Source organism: Empidonax traillii, unplaced genomic scaffold, assembly GCF_003031625.1.
Source record: "Empidonax traillii isolate 1590-97213 ecotype Southwest subspecies unplaced genomic scaffold, ASM303162v1 scaffold847:size276119, whole genome shotgun sequence".
Lineage (NCBI taxonomy): Eukaryota > Metazoa > Chordata > Aves > Passeriformes > Tyrannidae > Empidonax > Empidonax traillii.
Genome location: NW_020956040.1, coordinates 210003 through 230160, shown reverse-complemented (window position 1 = coordinate 230160; position 20158 = coordinate 210003). Strand labels below are relative to the sequence as shown.

Below are 20158 nucleotides of genomic sequence, written 5' to 3'. Positions count from 1 at the left end.
AAGTGGAAAAATACAGAAACAAACCTATTGATCACTCACACAGCCTTATATGTTTGTCTGATTCCTGAAAATGTGAATGTTCCAGTTCAGCTGGAAGCCATAATTACCCTAGTCTGACCTCATGGTTGACTGCTTCAAGAACACAGTTGCACTAGAGACCTTCTGAGGTACTAGGAAGACTGAATTATCTTACGATCTTACAAGCAGTAAGGTTTTCAGAGGTCATTTGGTACCACCTACACTCAACTGAAGATCAGCAAGTCAGGAGTTCCTGTTCTCCCCTCATAATTTGATTGCCTCTATGAGAATAACTACATAAACCAAATCAACATATTTGGCTTCTCAAGCTTCTTGTGAGATTTTGTATTATACCCATCAAGTCTGCTTCAAGTTCAGGAACACCTGTCAGCTGGACACAGACACTGAGCTCAGGACATGGGAAATCGGTTATTTCCAATTCATCCATCCATGGAGGATGACCTTGCTAAGGTCTCCCAATTGTGGTAGAGACAAAACCAGGACATGGAAGGCCCAAGCAGCCACAGTTCTTGAACTGGCTTCTCAGTTTTATGATTAGAACAAACCAAGAATTTAAATAGTTTGATTATTAAAGTTAGTGGTGGCAGAATCTCAGGGACTGGGTCTTACACAGCACAGCTCACTGGGACCCTGGCAGGTTGAACCAGGGCATGTCACGGAAGCTGCCCATCACTATTGATTTTAGCTGGTGCTGTTTTGAAGAAGAGACCACTAACTAAGGCTGGTAGGCTGAAACCCATGTTTGAACAGAGTTTTAGCCCCAGGAAATTTCATGCGACAGCAAATTTGGTCCCGCACTCCTTCAGTGAGTGAAAGGCCATAACAATGCTTCAGATGAGTACTGCAGTCTTATCTGTACTGTCTTTATTCGCGTATACAATGGAAGCTGTACAGTGGGCTTAATCTCAACTGGACAAGATGGCATGCAGCCAGGAAAGCAGACCAAATTTGCCAGTGCTCAGGAGATGTTGCTGTGATTGATATCCCCACATCCACCAGTTAAATCCCATGGACCACTGTGCCACATCCTACTTGGCCAAGCCCGTAAAGCAGCTCTGTCAGCTGTCACAAGGCAGGGAAACGATCAATGCATCAAAGGCAGGGCAGCACAGAACTCCCCTGCACAAGCCTGAGGTTCACAGAGGATTCAAATGTCAGAGGCCCCAGGTTGTTATTCTACATTATAACTAGTCTGAGACATCAAGTTACTTTAACTAAATTTCTCAATGGATTGTCCACCAGCAATGAGCAGAAACTTAGCCATTTCTCAGGAACTCCACCAGACACAGGGCAGAACTACAGAGGGTCAGAGTCTTCAAGAAACTTTTGCTGGCCCAAAGCATTACACCGCCCTGAACTTGCTACTGTTTTTTACTCCCCCATGGGAACCATCTGTAGCAGCTACTAATTGTCTGTTACAATGTGCTTAACAGCACCACTCAATAGCCTGCTCCTTGACTCTTTGCTATCCCCCAATCCTTTGGGGTATTGCTTTTAGGAGCTATTATACTGTGATAACTAGAGATGGAAAGAACAGGAAGAAGGTCCTTCCCTTCCTTTCCACATGGTGAGATGGCCTATTTTATATTTAAAAAAGAGCCTTTGAAATTCATGTAAATGAATCCTTTGCTATGCAGCAGAAAATGGTAAGGCAGCACTAGGCAACGGCATCCACCCACCCAATATCAAGGGGGACGTTCAGGTTAGAGAGGACACTACCATCTACTCTTAGACAGACAACTGTAGCCTCAACACAAAGCCCTTCCTTAGCACTTTCTCTGAAATTACACCACCCAGAGGTCATTTGACTTCGGGAATTTTCATCTTGTGCCCGACTCTCAGCTTGCTTTAACCTCTGCCCTGTTAGTCCAAACTAACTAGGAGGAAAGTAAACAAAGAAAGGAGAGACTTTGTGTCGGCAAGGGATAAAGAAGTCTGAGAGATAAAACCAGCAGCATGTTAGCTTCTCTTTCTTTAATCATGTTTAGTACTACATCTCTAAAGGAACTCTGAAGATGACCCTTCAAGGCATTGGGGAGAGGGTTCCTATGGAAAAAATCTGCAGAAAATAAGATAACAAAAAGACTGAGATGACACTACATGTCAAAGACAGCAATGAAGAAAGCACAGAAGCATAACAGCAGAGAAAAGGAATCAGATGGTCAGGGCTGTCCATCCCACACAATCGAAAATTATAAATGCAGTTCCATTCAACTCCCAAGACTAGCCAAAAACTACATAGGTTTTGGGGTACTTTAAACAACAGGTTTTAGTTCATATATATCTGTTCTTAAAACCTTTGGGATTAGGGTACCATGTGTGCCCAGCCTGCAGGTTAGAACTTGCTTTGTTTTTTAAGCAAAATTTGCGTGCTGCTTTTAATAACTAGTGGAAATAGATGAGGCTCTCATTTCAATGGAAGAAGGTACAGCAGAGAAGATGCTGCAAAAGGAGACATGGAGAGTCAAATCTTGCCAGCAGGGAAAGAAGCTAATGCCCCTCACTTAGTCTGAATGAGGAAAGAAGATAACACCCTTCCCACATCCCAGTGAGAAAGCATTCTGGAAAGGACTTGAGAAACACACCAAGACTTCTGAGGGAGGTTGAAGTACCTAAAGCAGAATACAGCTGACAGAATGGAAATAGTATCTCAAAGGAAAGTGACGAAGGTGAAAGTGAGTGTCTTTGGCACCACTGTTTGAGAAGAGGAAGGAAAAAAGCCACAAAGACATGTAGCATGAGAGGTCAGCAAGACACAAATTGCATTAGTTGCAGAGAAAGAATATGGAAGAGATAAATGGGCCAAAGAAGGACGTGCAGCAGCTGGAACACATGGAATAGAGTCCACCCAGATTCTTCAGAATCTTTATATAGTAACCCTAAATTCCTGGGAATCTCTCTTTCTCCATTATTATCTTAACTCCACCCTTTGTGAACTCCTTTGCCAGAATGCCTTGGGCTTTAACTCCTACACGTTGATCTTGTGAAGCTGGACCTGCTTTCCCTGGTTCCATAATCACATCCTAAGAAAGGCATTTATGTGGCAAGGAAGGACACTAAACCCTCAACAAATCATCAGGAAACATTCACAACTGTCATTTACGCCTTATACATGAAGTTTCCTATTGTGACTCACTCCTGTGAACTTCATTGAGTTCTTTACAAAGGAGCTTGACTCTTTGCTTGACATCAGTTGTCCTTCCCAGTGACACAGAAGTGACTTGTATGGCATTCTCAACTCCACAACTGAAAAATCATGAACAAGTCCCTAGAGTCACAGCATCAGCTTTAAAATTATGAGATGGAGAGCTGTAATATTTGGTTCTTTTCAACTGCCTCTGCTGTCCTGTCCCATCCTTCCTCCTCCAGTCATCAGTGCAATGAGTTTACTTAAAGAAAGAGGGAAAAAAAAAAGAAAAAAATAGCATAGCTTAGCAGTCAGAAATGCTTAGGCTAGATCTCTGCCAACAAATTCCTCTTATATTTTAACATGATAAATTTGATTCTTCCTGAATATCATTAACTTAAATTGGTTGTGTTAAAACAGTCACTCTGATGACTTATAAACTGATCAGGATTCACTACTAAAGCAAGCAAAGCAGCTCTGAGCAGATGCTGCCTTGTACCACCTAAGGCTGGAAGAAACGGCCCAGGTTCTGCGCTGAAAACTCACTGTCTAGTGAGCCTCCACTGCCATCATCTGGTACAACCCGTGCGTGGTAGCACAGCACCCTAGAAGTGTATTCCCAACCAGAACAATGCATGTGCAAAAGAGCAGGGCAGAAGGATGTACCGAGTCACGGGAAGATGCCACCACACCACCAACCACTCACTCCCACCCCCGCAAAAAAAACCACTAATTCTCTCCTTCTCTGAGCTCAGATATGGGGGCTTACTGTTCTGGAGACAATGTAACAATCAGAAATCAAAAGAATGTGCCATTTAGGTGCAAAAAGAAAATTCTTGATTTAAAAATATATTTGCAGTTGAGGAGAGCTGACAAATTCAAGACAAATCAGTAAACCTATGATGGATTTTTGATATTCAACAACCATCTCTCCACATACTGTCCCCTGTTTTTTTATAATACTGGGTCACACCATAAGAAAAAGACATAAGGGCAAGTTATTAATGGTTTTTGGGGACTGGGAACATGAAATGACAGTAACTAATAGCATCTGTCTTAATTAACTCCATACTCAATACATTTTATTGCTTCCATTCTCTCTGCCCTACTTATTTCCATCGTTCCTTCATGGCTTTGCATTAGTTATTTGCTGAAACCTGAGTCAACTGAATTGTGATGTTTATCCAGTTATTTAACTTTCACTTGAACAAGCAGGTCCTCATCAAACACAAATAGCAATAAGAAGGAATTAATTAATAAATATAGCCTCTGAAGATGCAGCAGCCAGTATTAAGAGTGTTTCAAAATCATTCCTTTCCTTGTGATAGGAAAAGCCCATTTCAATGCACAATTCACCTCACACCTCTCAGAGCCCACTAGGTTTGGGGAAGTACAGGCACTGCAGGACCAAGAAGTTCAGGCCCCAAAAGCTCTGTAACATAGTAGGAATATGGACCGAGCTAACTATCCCTACATACAGTCAGTAAGAGACCATTACTGTGCTGGCACTGACAAAGCATTTCTAGGGCTAGGTTCATGGGTGCTTATATGTTGCATGATATAGACAAGCTACAGGAAGACCCATAGTTCTGGAGCAGCATCTGCCCTCATTCCCACTCTTTTCCTACCTTTGAGGTGGCCCTGAAAACAGGGAACTCTTACCAATGGTTGTTATTGCAGAGATGGAGAAGAAGAAAGACCCACTGTAGTCCCACCTGCCCAGGCTAGTGGTGTTTCCCTGGAGGGTTATGCCACTCTTGTAGGCTTGGATGATACCCTGCAAAGAGAAAAATAACATGAGATCCCACAACCCCCCTTATGGCAAGTATATGTGACTGGCATTTCTGCTTCTGGCTGGTAAAGTCCTAAACTACAACTACTTCCGATTTTGTTGTTTCCCTTTTAATAGAGGATATCCTGTGCCTTAGAGACCAAGCAGCTCCAAGGTCACAAAAGCCAAAGGCAGCAGATTGCTTCTAAGAAAAGGGCATAGGTTAGCATTATGGCTGATTCTCTTCAATTTACCTGGGAAAGACTTAGAAGCCACTATGATGAAGTGTGCAGAATTACACTAAAATATGGTATCAGATGTCTTAATAGTGCCCCCATCTGACTGTGCCTTCTCATGCCAATAAAATTAATGACAGTTGTGTCCAAAACATTAATCACAGCGCATACACTAAACATTTCACACTCACTGATCGAGAATCCCAGACAGTTAATTACCCTGGAATGCAAAGTGTAGCCAAGAATACATAAATTTCATCATTTCTGAGAATGATATGCAGATACTGAATAATACCATCACTATCTGAACAAAAAGACTGCTGATAATGCTTTCACCATTGATAATAAAAGGAATCACTCTCAAGCTAGATTTTGATCAACTGGGGGCTTTACAAAGAAGTTGTAGTTTATGCATCCATCAAGGGAACAGGCACTTCAAGCCTTCAAAGCAAAGAAGCTTTGCCCCATTTTACTGATGCAACATGCTCTGTGTGAATTGGAAACTGTTTCTGGAGTTCCAAGCAGCAGCTTAATTACGTGGACCATTATCTCTCTTTTCTTTAAGCTTCTAATTCTCAAACTAAGAGCAAGGAGCAGCTCAAAGATCAACACATTTTCCCAAACAACAAACACTGCCTGACAGTTGCATTCTCAGAAGTATCTTCATGTATTCATAACCGAAGGCAATCTAAACAATTCAGGGTCACAGTATAATCTATCGAATCTGACAACATGCTCTTCTCTTCACAAGACAGAGCAGACAGCCCGTGCTCCCAAAAGAGCTAAGGGATCACATGCTATATTACATTTTGCTTCCTTCTGTGAATTGTTGCCATAACCTTAGTGGGGCACCTCAAGGGAAGAATTTTTATACAGTGTGACGTAAAAGAACCAAATCCTGCTTCCCTCTTCCCCCTGTCAAAAAAAAAAAAAAAAAAAAAAAAAAAAAAAAAAAAAAAAAAAAAAAAAAAAAAAAAAAAAAAAAAAAAAAAAAAAAAAAAAAAAAAAAAAAGAGAGAGAGAGCAAAAATATTGTACTAAGAAGCCTCCATCAGGATTTGTCTTGAATAGTTGTGTGTAAATCTTCACTCGTCATTCTTCTTCCAGGTCTGGCATCTGCACTGAGGTTTGTCAAGTTGCATAAGGTGCAGGCTCTGACATTTCTTTGTTGCTGACCTCTGGTTTAAGAAGTATAAGAAATTCTGGAGACAGTGGCCTACTCAGGAATCACAGTTCCCATGAATATAAAATAACTCCCAAACTAAGCCGTGTGGCAAGGGAGACAATGGAAATTTACACAGATGACCTGTATTTTTTTTTCCCTCCAGAAACTAGAGGTTAAATTCAAAATCAAAAGTTTGCTATTTTCCTTCAACTTTCTTTCTGTAAACTGTGATCTCTGCAGTTTTAAGCAGTTAGTCTTGAACACATATATACCTGCTGGAACAGCAACAGTCCAGCTCTCAGACAACCTTATCAGCTTGATCAGATAGACTCAAAAAACCTAAATATGCAGCATGTTTGTTGTCCATTCTCCTGCCTGATGTCCTGCTGATAAAACCTTAGCATTTGACAACATTACACACAACATCAAGTCTTTAAAGTCAGAAACACTCAAGAACTAAACAGGATTGCAAGAACGTGTGGCTGAATTGGCCCCGGGAAATGGAAAATTCTTCATGCAGAAAGGGGAAACAAAAAGCCTACATGAGACATCATGTGAGAAGCAAGTTGCAGTAATGAAGTCATTAAACGCTTAATTTCACATCCTTGCACCACTTCCACTCTGCACACTTTAGAACAAAGAGGCTGAGCAGTTGTGAGCACCCACGACAGCTCTGCAGTGACTTCCAACAACTCAGCATCCCAGAGCCACTGTCTTAACTTTTCCCAAGGTGATGCTACTGCCACAAAGCACAGCATGTATTTTCAGAGTCTGCAGATAGGCTACAGTATTTGTCCCAAACGGCACAACGACCTGTGCTACTCTCATGGGGAAGGAAGGTACCACATAACCATTACTCACTGGCAAAGAGCCACTGAGCCTGCAGCGTGTCAGCCATTTTCTGTGTCTGGTATTGAGGAACTTGGTATGTTTGCTGCAGGTTTTCAGGACAGTAAGCTTCTGGCTACCTATTTCTTTGTTAAATCTTGTTATCAAACATCCAGATAACATCATTAACCATTAGGCTCACTTCCCCGTGGAAGCCAGCCCAACTTGGGGACCGCTGAATACTCATGCAAATCAAAGCTCTTGAATAAATTAACACTCCCAGAAGAAATGTCAAATTCATTACTGTTAGGAAGAAAGAGCTACTGAGGTCATCCTTAAAGGGGAAGATTCACAGTATGTGGGGTTAAGGATAACAGCTTTTATTTTTTCAAAGTAAAAAATGTTTTATTACACTAACTAGAATCAACCTTTGACACACAGTAACAATGATGATAGAAAATTAAAGATTGACTCTTCTGAGAATCGTAGAACTAATGGAGCTTGCCTTCCTGCAGATGTGCCCATGGAGGCAGATTCATGACACAGAAATCCATAGATAGCTATTAATGCACAGAAATTACTTCTGGCACAGGAAGTAATTGAACTGAAAACTCCTGAAGGCTGAGCGAGCATCTAGAAAGATATCAATGAATACTCTCCCTAAATTAATATGTTCTTTTAGACTTCTGCTTTTGGCCATTGCTCTTTTTCATAGAAAAATTAAGAGCAGTTTATAATTTTAGAAAGAACACAGGAAAAAACCCCAGCTAATAAACACTCTAAAAGAACAGCTAAATTCTCTCTGTTTTTTCCACTGAAAAGGCACTGATACATCTCTGCCACTGCTTTTCAAATAAACTTGGGTTTATCGGCCTGTGAGTTCCAGATGTACTAAGAAGAAAGTGAATCGTACATGTTGGGTCATAACTTGGTTTCTTTTGCCTGCCTTTTTGAGAACCAGACACTCTGTTTTGCTTTACACACATTCTGGAGGTGAAATCCTAGGGGTCTTCGTTTTTCTCTTAGTTAGACTAGTAATTCATACAGTATCTGCCTCAAAACCTAATGCATTAAAGGTCACCCATCAGAAGCAGCATTCTAAATTCAGTGTTCAAAAACAAGTATCTGCCTGGTCTAAGACTCCAGTCAATACCACCAACTGCTCAATTTCAGTATTTGTTGTGTTTGAAGAGCATGGGCTTGATATTTTGGGAACTTCAAAGGTCACATGCAACTCAGAGAAGAACAGAAGGGAAGCGAGTGGTGGTTAAAATAATCAGAAAGAAACAGAACTCAGTGGTTCTTTGGTTTCTACTGACAGACAAGCTGTACAACATAAAACCACAATTTCACTTCTCATATTTCCCCCCTCTCTAAAATGATAATAATTTGCAGTTCACAGTAACTACTTCATCTGTAGCTCACAATGCTTATATAGTTTTAAGCTACAGATAAAAGTTTCTATGAGAATTATTGTAACTGCTATAGGGTTAAAAAATTAGGATATTTTAGATTTTTAGCCTTCATGAATCAATGAAACTTCATTTGCAGACTGTCACATTTTCCCCAGTAGGCTGTTCTGTTCCTTGTCCATGCAAGTAGGCTTTGTATGGTGCTATCTAATATTGTCATAGTTGGTGCTTACACCACCAGCATAATATCCACTCGGAGTAGTCTATTTAAATGTAACATCTGTCCTGTGGGATAAAACATGCCCCAGTATACCCAAATTGGGAGTCCAGTTCCATTTTGCTCAACCACAAACTCTGAAGTTTCAGTTCGGAATGTCACAAACTAATGATTGCAAATTCAGGTTTTATGTTAGATCATTATATCTCAGCACAAATCAAAGCCTCGTTTTGTGCATACTTCTGTAGGGAATTCCCTCCTTGAACTCAAGCTCAGTGGTAGCTCCACAAGGAAGCCGTGGATTTCTGCTGACTCCCTTGTTGAACTTATTTTAGGATGCCAATACCCCTTTTTTCCTTCTATTTTACTATTAATTAGAATAATCATTGCTGATTCTTCCTGCAGGACCATCCAAATACAACATTGTACCAATTTCCTTATTTGAGGAAAAAAAAATAAATTAAAAAAATTAAATCACTCTTAAAGACTGACTTCCTTTTAGCCCCTCACATTTCTTATGGTTGCACTTCCACAAATTAATGTTAATGAGTACCTCATCCATCCTGGAGAAGTCTTATCAAGCTACACAGCTTTGCAGCAACAAACCCAACACAGTTACAGTCATACTAGAAAAAAAATCAAACCACAAAAAGCAATTACACACAAAAGCTCTTTTGTTTATTTTGTCTAGCTAAAAAAAATAAATCCAAAACAAAACAAAAGAAACACCCAAAAAGTGAGGTGGCTGGTTCTACCAGGACATCTGCTTAAGTAGCCAGAAGCTTTCTTACAGGCTCAGCCTACAGAGTTTGATTCCCTCTTCACATTTGAGTGTAACATCATTTTCCCCTGCAAAATGTAGGTTTATTCTCTATTTGCTGCAGAGCTGCTCTATCCTTCAGCCCTACTCATAAGTAGGGCTTTTATCATGTTTGCTGTGTTATGAGTTCTGGGCAACTCCCAGATTTTCCAACCGACACACTTCGTCTCTTCCAAGATCCTCATCGCACGTGGGCTCCTCCACCACCAGCCTGTGGCTGCAGCATGACTTCTGATCCCCAAGTACTGCAAAAGGTAGAACTATTGTTTAATCTGACCTCCTTAACACCAACTAGAAAATTAATCTTTCTCCTCTGCACTCACAACTGCATGTGACTAGGATATAGCTTTCAAAAAAGGCATTTAAGATCAGCAATAAAGAATGAATTCATGTGTATATGTAAACTGTGGCACTATTTTCCTTGCAGTCTCTTTCTGCAGAACATTGTGCTTCTCTTTCCTTTTATAATCTTTACAGAAAAAAAAAAACCTAAAAATGCTTTATCTAAATGATTAAACAGACTGATTCTAATCTATCTGCATGCCCTCCCCAAAACGAGCAAGGTCTAAAGAGAAAAACAGGAAAGCAAAGCCCCAGAAGACTAGGACTCTACCAAGTATCTCCAAAAGAATTCCTGACTATTTTCTTCTGGAGGAAACTATCATGGAAAGAATCATACAAATGACCCTTTTATAAACCATGGCTCCTCTCACTGCTGTTACCCCATGTTTCTGAACTGTGGAATCGTGGTCAGTGGTCACAGTAATCTTGAGATATCTTTTAAAGGCAAATGCAGTATTTACTAAATGTATTTGAAAGCAATTCTCAAGGAAGGCCAAAACGTATGTGAATGGATTGGTTTAAAAAACGTGAGACCATGAGATTAAAGTTTAGTTGACATTTACATACACATATCCAAAAAAAAAAAAAAACCAACCAAAAAAAAAGTACATGCCCTTCTGAAAATGGTTTGCCTGATTTCAGACACTTCTCCTCACCTTTACAATCTATCAAGGAGGGAAAGGAGATGTTCAAAAGGCACCAAGCTGCCATTTAGATTAATTAGAAAACAACTCACATAAACTTTGTGCACTGGAAATTTCTGCACAGTGTTGGCATATAAACATTCATTTATGCCTCACAGAATACCAGCTGTAAATCACAAGAAAATGGTTAACATTAACCTTGGTATCAGATTGCAAGGACAGAGGTCAATTAATTTCCAAATAATTGAAAAATAGATTATTAATCACACTTTCCCAGCTATGAACTCTGACCCCTTGTCCTTGCCTATACAGGAAACTTACATGAATTCTGACCAAAACAAGAGCAGGCACAAGATATGATATGAATCCAAAAGAATCCAGCTGTATTTTTTTTTTAACTTCATGTCACTTGAATAACTTGAGACCCAATCAAAGAACTGTCCCCCACCTTCCTCAGCTAATGTAATTGGCACCAGTTCCTCAAAACCAAAGGAACCCTATGAGCAAAAGCACTTTTACTTTACAGCTGGGTCTGCACTACAGTTTCTAGAATTCATCTAGAATTACTATTCAACAGAAAAGAAGCAGAAGACATAGTACAGTAATGATGCAACCAATGGTACTCTCAGACATTTGTACTTTTTCTGAAAATTAAGCTTGTATATGAAGGAAGAATCTGTGACATGATTCAAGGGACAAAGTGCTGATGAATTGCAGCCACTTCTCAAACCTCAATGATAGAAGTAATTTGACAGTTGGGCTGCAAAAGAAATAAGTAGCATCTGTTGAAAGGAGCTGCCTGTATAGACTACAGAACACAGCAGGTTGCATTGCATCATCCTTGTAAAACTGAGATTTCCTTCCCTTGTAGTTCTTTTAATTGCATTAAAAAAAAACAAAACAGTATAATGAACAAGTACCTGTAAGAGTATTTCACATCTTCAAACAACTGACAAGAATTACCATTTCTCTTTTTAGAGGGTACTCACAAGTCTTCAGCTATCCACTGTGGGTCTCAAACCTTGCTGGTTGGACAGATTATTGAGACACTTATCACTTAATGCCAGCTTGCTACTCCCTTACTTGGTACTTCCACCAAGCCTGACCAGCTGTAACTGGGAATTCAATAAGAAAAAAATCTCTCTCTTTAGGAAGAGGTATAATATAATAGGCTGCTGTGCTTTCATTTTACTTTTCTCTTTTTAAATGCAGGTACTAGACACTACATTTCACATTAGACCTAGGAATGAGTCAACTAACCAGAAACAACAGTTTACCAGTAGATCTCGTCTAACAATATAGTTCTAGCCTATTACCTTACAAAAAATTATACATCTACTGCTTTATGGAATAATGATTTTATCTTAAACAAATTCTGTCAAATGTATGCTAGAATAGGATATTATTAGCACAGAATGTATATTCTTGATAAAGTATCCATGGCTCTTTTAATTAACAGGTCCGGACAATGATGAACTGCTGTAACTTAATCAAAGTAGTAGTACATTTTGATAAGCACGAAATTAGAAAGAATAATTACAGGGGATCAGCTCTATTTCATCTGTGACAAGTCAATTTGGTTAAATTGGGTTCTACACAGATGTTACAGCTCTACAATACCAAAAGCCAGTGCTGTCCCTAAAGACCCTCACCACCCTTAACGCTCATCCCTTGCTAGTCATCCACTGTTTCATCATCTGTGAGCAAGATTATTTTAGTAAATGGTATTTGCAGAGTTGTGTTTCCTGACATCTGTCACAATTCTCTGCTGGTTAATGTCAGTACAAGCCAAGGTATTGATGAGGATCTCTCAGTCACGTGGGATCTCATTGCTTTTGTAAACATCTAAAACTCTCTGTGTACCTCTAGCTGTTGACTCTGCAGATAACAGTATCTAGATCCACCAGCAGGCTTTTAGTTTATAACCTGCCCTTTAGCATTAGGTCCTTTTCACTGCACCTTAAATCTTTCTAGACAAAAAAAATATTTATTTAATTTAGCTCAGCTTTCATTTTCTGAGTTTATGTAAGTAATTGTGTTTAAACAGCATTATACATCTACAATTGAAAGTAAATGGAATGTAATAAATACAGGAAACACCTGTATTAGGGAAATATATATATATATAACAACAAAGAAAGTTTATATATTAAAAAAAGAGAATGGTAGCATGAAAAGGATATCATGGTGATAGCACAACGCAGAAAAAGTCCTGTTTTAAGCCTGGCCATATGGCCAATCATCTGACCAAAGAGACACTGGCAAGGATAGCAGCCGTGTGCCTGTAATCACTGAAAATGACGCAGGAAAAGGAGTTAGGAGGACAGCTCAGCTGGAGCAGAGCTATATATACCCTCACCCTACACAGTAAAACTGAGACATTTATGCACTAGAAGTGCATCACACTGTGGAGCGTGTCTACGTGTCCCCAACCCCAAAAGGTCAGTGAGGGTCTCAGCTCTAGCAGATATGCCAGGACAGAATGTGTCATCTCTGTGCAGCCTCACTTTGCGGACACTTCTTGAATCTGGAACCAGCATAATTTCTGCCTGGACAGAGACTTTTACAGAGCTCAGTCCGGTTACTTTTCCTCACTGTATTGAGAGTATATCATCTGAAATCTGCCTTATCATTGCATCTGTTTCCATCTTCTGCAAGTCTTCTCACTGAGAGCTTCCTCTGATGTGACATCACACCCAGTAATGCTGGCATGTGAAGACCATCACCATATCTATAATAAAAGGCCAGATACTGTCCTCTCTGCGTGTTACCTAATGGCTCATGAGGTAGCTTGCTCTCTGTCTTGCTTCTAGTGAACAGCTGTTCATGTCACAAATTATATACAATGTAGGGAAAATAGCCTGGGGTTAGATGGGTCAACAAAAGTTGACATAAAAGACATAACTTTCCTTGAGTAGATGTTACTAGATGCACAGTGGAGGGACATGGGGCCACAGTCATGTGACCCCCTCTGTTATCCCCTATGCTGCCCTTGTCCTTATACACGCATATAGGTATGCATAAACACATGAGCACACATTGCTTATTTGCTTAAAGATAAAATATTTGCATGTGCTACATTCAACTATTTAGGAAATATGGAACTGTTCAGCATCCCACAGGGGAAGAGCCAGCCAGTTCCTCTGGGCAAAAAAACCCACCAACAAAATCCAGCTACAGGAAGCAGAGATCTACCACCACAGATGTCACACACTTTCTAACACATTCTCCTCTGTTATTCTGTTTTCATTGCTGGTCTGCTATTTTCACCTCCTTCTGTCCTCTACTTTTTAACTAGAAAATTACTTCCTCCCTGGAAAGGATCTGAGCCACAGAAATTACTGAATGAGAATTCACTGGTCTAGCTACTACAGCATGGTTTGTTTGACTTTGCCTTTCCTCCTCCCATCCTCACTCCGTGCTGTCCTGACAGCTCCCTAAAGCAGGAGCTCGCTGTTGCTCTCCATCTGTGCAAGGCTGGAACAGCGGATTCCACTCCCAGTTGGTAACCAGGAACTAAGAGATAAACAGGTTGTAAAATTATGTTTGTACATTGCTTAGCAAACTAGGATTTTATTCCATATTGGCCCCTATACACTTAAAATAAACAGAGTTTAGAATTATCTAGAATAAAAGAGCTGTAAGAAAACAATGAGGAATTGCCAGTAATGTCAAGGCACTTAGAATTCACACACTGCTTTAAATTTTCACAAACACTCTTTATGTCTTTCTTAATTAGCAAATAATCAGCTGTGTATCTAGAATACAAGTTTCTTATCTGAAGAGGGCCAGTGATGACACTGCCTGATAAACTATGTGCAATGTACTACAATAACAACTGACTGCACAGAAAAACATGGGGTTTTTTTGAGCACACACAGTAAGCAAGTGATTGCTGCACAGGAAATTAGAAAGAAGTGTAGGAAAACAGCAATTCTGTGGATTCTCTGTTTATGATTAATTCCTCACTGTGAAAGTTATTAAAAATAGTACACAAAGCCATTCAAACTCAGCGTAGTTTCTCAGAGCATGAATGCACGCACAGACTCTGTAAAGTGAAACAAAGCTTATTTGTAACTTCCCCATCAAGGGCTTGCTCAGGTCCCAATTAAGTAATCACACAGCATATTGTAACTGCATCTGGTCTAAAGGGATTTTGAGCAGCTGTCCTACTCCCTTGACTACTAGGTAGTATCAAGAATTAGTAGAGGTCAAGCTACATTAAAACAAACCATCAGAACAACATTTCTACCTATTAGTCATCATCATCTTTTCTCCATAAGTAGCGTCTCGTCACTGTCATTTATCAAGCCCTCTTGCCCTTGCAACCGCAGGGCAAGTGCCACGCCAGATGGCTCCCTGCACAGTGGGCCAGTGCTGAGTGAAGCTCAGCTAAGATCTTCCTTAATGAAACACCAGACTGGTCTTCTCTGATGTATTTCTCACTTCTATTTAAATTCCACAGCTAGCACAACATACTCTATAAATAATAAAAGTAGTTACTACGGTATCTTAAAAGGGTCTTAATCTATGCCATATGTTCAATTTACTACAGATGGCCAACAGAGGATTTACCATCTAGAAAGTCAAGGGATGAGAGTGTAACACAGGTCTTCAGCATAATTTTGCCTGCCAGGGCCTTGCTGAAACACCTGACAAGAACATCAATTTGATGGTTTCTATGGTTTTTTCTCTACTGAAAAAAAAAAAAAAGGAAAAAAAAAGAAAAAAAGAAAAAGAAAAAAAGGAAGCACTTATCCAAGTCCTCTTGAGGTTCTTTGAACTGTTGGCCAGCTGCTTTGGTTTCAGTCACCATCATACACTACTTTTACAAAACAAACAAAAAACCCCACACCCTCCCCCCAAAAAACCCACCCACCCACCCAAATCTCAAACAAACAAAACTCCCAGGTTTTTGTTTGTTTGTTTGGCAACATCTATTTGAGGTAGACTGACCAAAGCAAGCAGTACATACTCAACCACCAACACCTACTGAACTCAAAGGGTTTGGGTAATCATAGACATTTCAATATTGTAGGTTTCTCTTTTTTTTTTCAGAGAAAAATTAAGCAAAGAGAACCCATTTATTCCACTTTGCTTGTATCTGTACCAAAAAAAAAAGACAACTTGTACTTTAGTAAGACTGCATTTGCTCCTGCTTTACATTTTGCAACCATCCTGCAAGCATCCTCAGAAACGTATTAAATGATATCTTGAAAGACTTAAGGATTTCCTATTTCCCTTTAATTAACGAGCAGGAACGGGAAAAATTTGGCACCGGTACAAACACCCACTAAACTTACCACGACAAAACCCTTCCATTAGAATTTACCACCTGCAAGACGTCACAGACTACAATTCATTCTTAGTAAGCGCAAGAGCAAACCCGAACCACCTGCAATTAACCGCAGGTAACTGTCAGGCAGTCAGACACCCCGCCACTGCCTGCCCACGCTCGGGACGGCGGCGCTTCAGAACCCGTGGGACGGCGGCGGAGAACGAAAAGAACCTCTTTATCAGCGAGGAGAAAAGGCCGCCGCAGCCCGGGGCGAGGAGCCGGGGGAGCCCGGCGTGCCCAAACATCGCGGCCGCGGCGGCTGCCCGCCGAGCGAGGAGCGCTTTCTCCACGCCGTGGGCAGCTTCTTCGGGGCGGGCTGCCGTGTGAGCAAGAGACCTACACAGGGAAAAGTTTTTGGATTTTTTTTTTTTTTCCAAAAGTTACTCTCGAGAAGGAGGCGCGGTAGCTGCGGCTCCCGCCGCCCTCTCTGCTCCCCGCAGCCCCTCACTCCGCTCGGCTCCGCCGCGCCCGGGGCTCACCTCGATGAGCCGCTGCAGGGCGGGCCCCTGGAGGCAGGTGTGGTTGGCCAGCAGCTCCAGGCGCTCCTGGAGGAGGCGCTGGGCCGCCTGCACCTCGACCGGCCGCTCCAGCGCCTGCAGCACGGCGGCGCCCATGCCCAGGTAGCCCACGTAGGCGGCCAGGAGCGCGGGCACCCCCCAGCGCCTCCGCCGCTGCTGCTGCCGCCGCGCCGCCACCATCGCTCCAAGGCCACCGCCGCCCCCGGCGCTGAAGAAGCGGCTGCGCCGGGGGCGGGAGCGGGGCCGCCCGCCGGGGGGAGGGCTGCGCCGGCCGGCCCCCTGCGCCTCCCCCGGCCTGCCCCTGTCCGCCGAGTCGGGCTGCGCCGGGAAGGGCAGGTGGTTGTGCCGATCCTCGCTGCCGCAGCGCACCGCGCCGCCCTTGTCCTCCTCTGGCGTCCGTTCCAGAGCGCGGAGCTGCCCCAGGGGTCCCTTCTCCACGCCGCGAGTGCCTGAGGAAGCGCGGGCACCGAGTCACCTTCACCCCTTCGAGGGATGCTAGCCAGCCCGTCTCTCAGCAAACATCAAATAAATCCAAGTACCTCTCTCACCAGATAGCACTCCTTACAGACCACTATTCCAGTAGGTTGCGTTAATCTGCTTTCCTCCTTTACTCAGCTGCTAATATAGTTTAAAAGGCAGCAAACAGGTATTTATGATAACAACTCTTTGATATAAATAAGTGAAAAGGTAGCAAGTTTGTCAGAATCTTATTTGTAATTTTCCTATGGAAGTACTTTCATCATATAGGTAGTTCTCAAGACCTCTTTTTATTTTCTTGTAGAGAATTAGATCCAACGTTCCTTTGTTCTCTCACCAGCAGATAAAACAGCTAAGTCACTTCTGGTGTATAAAAACTTTGTAATTTACCTATTTTATTGAGTAATGTGAGCTAAGGGAGAATAAACCTGCTAGATTTCTGGACAGGATGCCTTTATACACTGTCACATGGAAATGCGTTCTCACACTGCTCTCTATTTTTGCCAGGGATGTGTGCATACTATTGCAAATAAGGCAAGTTTCAAATAGGTATTGCCCCCCTGCAACTGTTGTAGTAATGTGCTTGTCTGGTTTTCTGGGTTGTGCTTTAAATTGACCAGCATAAACACATGTTTTTGCTAGCAAGATGCAAAAATTAATAGGCAAAGACTTGACTAATTCCACAGTAAAGATACCATCCTGAGCACAGTCTTAGGAAAAAAAAAAAGTTGTGCTGCTTATTGTTCAGTCTTAACTCTGCCTTTTCAGAGTGTTCATTACCGAATGATATTTAAAAGAAAAATGGAATTATGTAAAAAAGGAAAGCCACCTATAAAAATATATATGAGAAAATAAAAATGCAAAGATACTAAAAAGAATATATACTTGTCACCGCTTTCATTTAAGATTAGGAAATAGATATATCTGAGATACATTTTGACATTTTAGCTGCATTTAAACCCAGATAGTTTATACAAAGCACACTGAGTATAACCATGCTGAAACATTATGAATAAACATAAAGCATTTAATATTTATATTAAAGATATATAAAACAAATTACAGAGGAGACTCAGAGGTTTTAATTACAAGACAGACTGTGAAAACCCAGGACATCAAGCATTTGTTTACTAGGAAACTGGGGAGAAAGAGATCAAGATTCACAACAAATCTTCACAGAATTATATTATATTTAAATGGCTCGTTTTGTTAACTATTCCCAGAAGTGTCTCTTGTCTGTCAGTCTTCTATTTACATGTCCACAGAGAAGGGCTCGAATCTTTGCCAACGATATTTTGGTGTTGTCTGGAAGATACCAATATATCTGAGGATGAAGACAGGCTTGTTGGGTAGGCTTAAAGGGTAAGTATAAGCTTGGAAGGACATTTGCTTCTTGTCCTGTGCTGGACTGCGAGTGGTAGCTGCTCATCACAAGTGAATACTGCATGGGCCATCGCTTCTGCCACAGACTGAAGAGCTACATTCAGAGGCTTCAGAAGTGCTGTTTTCCATGCATTGGAGCTGAGTATGTGCACTCTCCATTCTGTGCAGAAATGTACCACTGGTAAAATGGGCTATTAGACCAGAAGAGTCCCTTTTGTGTGCTCCTCTGGCTCCTACCAAGCCCTTGTGATGGTACAGTTCTTCCACATTACTTTTCTTAGCTGGTCAGTTGATAATTGCCAACTGCCTTTTTATTAGAGGAAGGTCACCAGAAACCACTTGGTCCATCCATATTCAAGGATTAGGCCAGTGCTCCCACTATGTATCTGAAATTAACTTCAATTACAGATGTGCATGACCTTTAGAATCTTTTCAGGACCTTGAAAAATTGACAAAGCGAGCAAGAAATTTCTGTCACTTAGGTAACGCATGAAAAGGCATCAGTATCCCTCTTGTTTCTGTTCCAGCATGGCCATATGCTTGATTTAAGGTATCTCTTTGAGTCTTCTGGCAGGCAGCTGGAGAACTGCTGCAGCTACTCTCAGGTTTACTAAACACAGCAGTAGCAAAAACTTCAAAAGATGGTCTCACCATGCTGCTACTTTGCAAAATCATTAGCAGATACAGGAACAATTTTCTGGACTTCAGTAAAAACAATCCAAACTTCCTGCTGTAAGATGTCAAGTAAGGATAACTTCAGGAAACAGTTTGCCAGTAAGTGTTTTCTATCCCTGATAAACCTCATTATCATTTTTTATGCCATGCAGCATAGTGTAAAACACTGTATAGGATCACCTTTACAGTACTGCATGTATTGTGGCTGGCTGTGGTTAGATAAAGTAAGGAAGGCATGGAAAAACACAAGGTGAAAAGAACAGGTTTGATATATAAAAGTCAGCAGAACTTTAATGTCATCTTTCACATAAACAGGCCAAAAATGTGTTGTAGTCTGAACACAAGGCAGGTATAGAGTAAGTGATGGTGATGATGTTAAAAAGTGCAAGTGCAAACATTATGTCTGAAGAATAGAAAATACTGAGAAAGTCTTCTGTGAGATTTGCAAAGATACAAAAAGCCAGACAGGAGAGAATTGGCTGCTCTCAGTGAAAGTCTACCAGGAAAGCTGTTGCATAAATTTATGGGAATAGCTGAGGGCTATTGCACTGAGATCAGTGCAAAAATGGAGGAGATAAAATCTGTGAGGTAGGTAGTGGTAAGACATGAGGGAAATCTTAGATGGGATAAGCATTTGAACACTCATTTTTGAAGCTAGTCTAATAAACCATAGCCAGCATTCTTATTTGCCAGCATTTCAGATTTGAGCAGCTACACTGCACTATGCAGGTGTCAGCAACAGGCAAACAAAACAATCACTATGTCAGACGTAAGAAGAAATGTCTGTTGTGACCCTCCTCAGGAGTAAAAATCTAGCTCAGAAACTACACATGAGAAGATTAGTGACCTACACAAGCCTCTACATGTTTTATGGACACTTCTCCAAAATGAAATATCAAAGCAGCTGCTGAAAGGCTGACATTTGATGTTCCTGTAGCCTGTCAGACATACACTAGCTTGGGGCTAGTCTTCATATGCAGTCATATTTCACTCATACTTTATACATTAAAGTTCCTCTTAAAAATTAGTTTGAAAGGATTAGTTGACGGTTACTATGAGATATAAACACACTTAATAAATAGCAGTATGTACATAATTACAAGCATGCCCATGCAGTGTGTTAGTGATGGTTATAACCAGTTGGATGTGGGACCCAATGAATGGATA

The 20158-nt window shown here is 41.1% G+C and overlaps 1 protein-coding gene across 2 annotated transcripts in view; it reads right to left on the bottom strand.

The window, feature by feature from the left end:
• LOC114067017 (potassium channel subfamily K member 17-like) overlaps positions 1-20158 on the bottom strand; it is a 31757-nt gene that overhangs the window by 10825 nt on the left and 774 nt on the right. Inside the window, exons 1-2 of one of the 2 annotated variants that reach the window (XM_027902174.1) lie at positions 16418-16567; positions 4829-4943 (exon numbers count right to left, since the gene is read on the bottom strand). In XM_027902174.1, coding sequence (XP_027757975.1) covers positions 4829-4943; positions 16418-16552 — 250 coding nt within the window. In that variant the 5' untranslated portion in view covers positions 16553-16567. Of the gene's footprint in view, positions 1-4828; positions 4944-16417; positions 16568-20158 lie in introns of those variants that run through there. The other variant, XM_027902173.1, reaches the window with a different exon arrangement.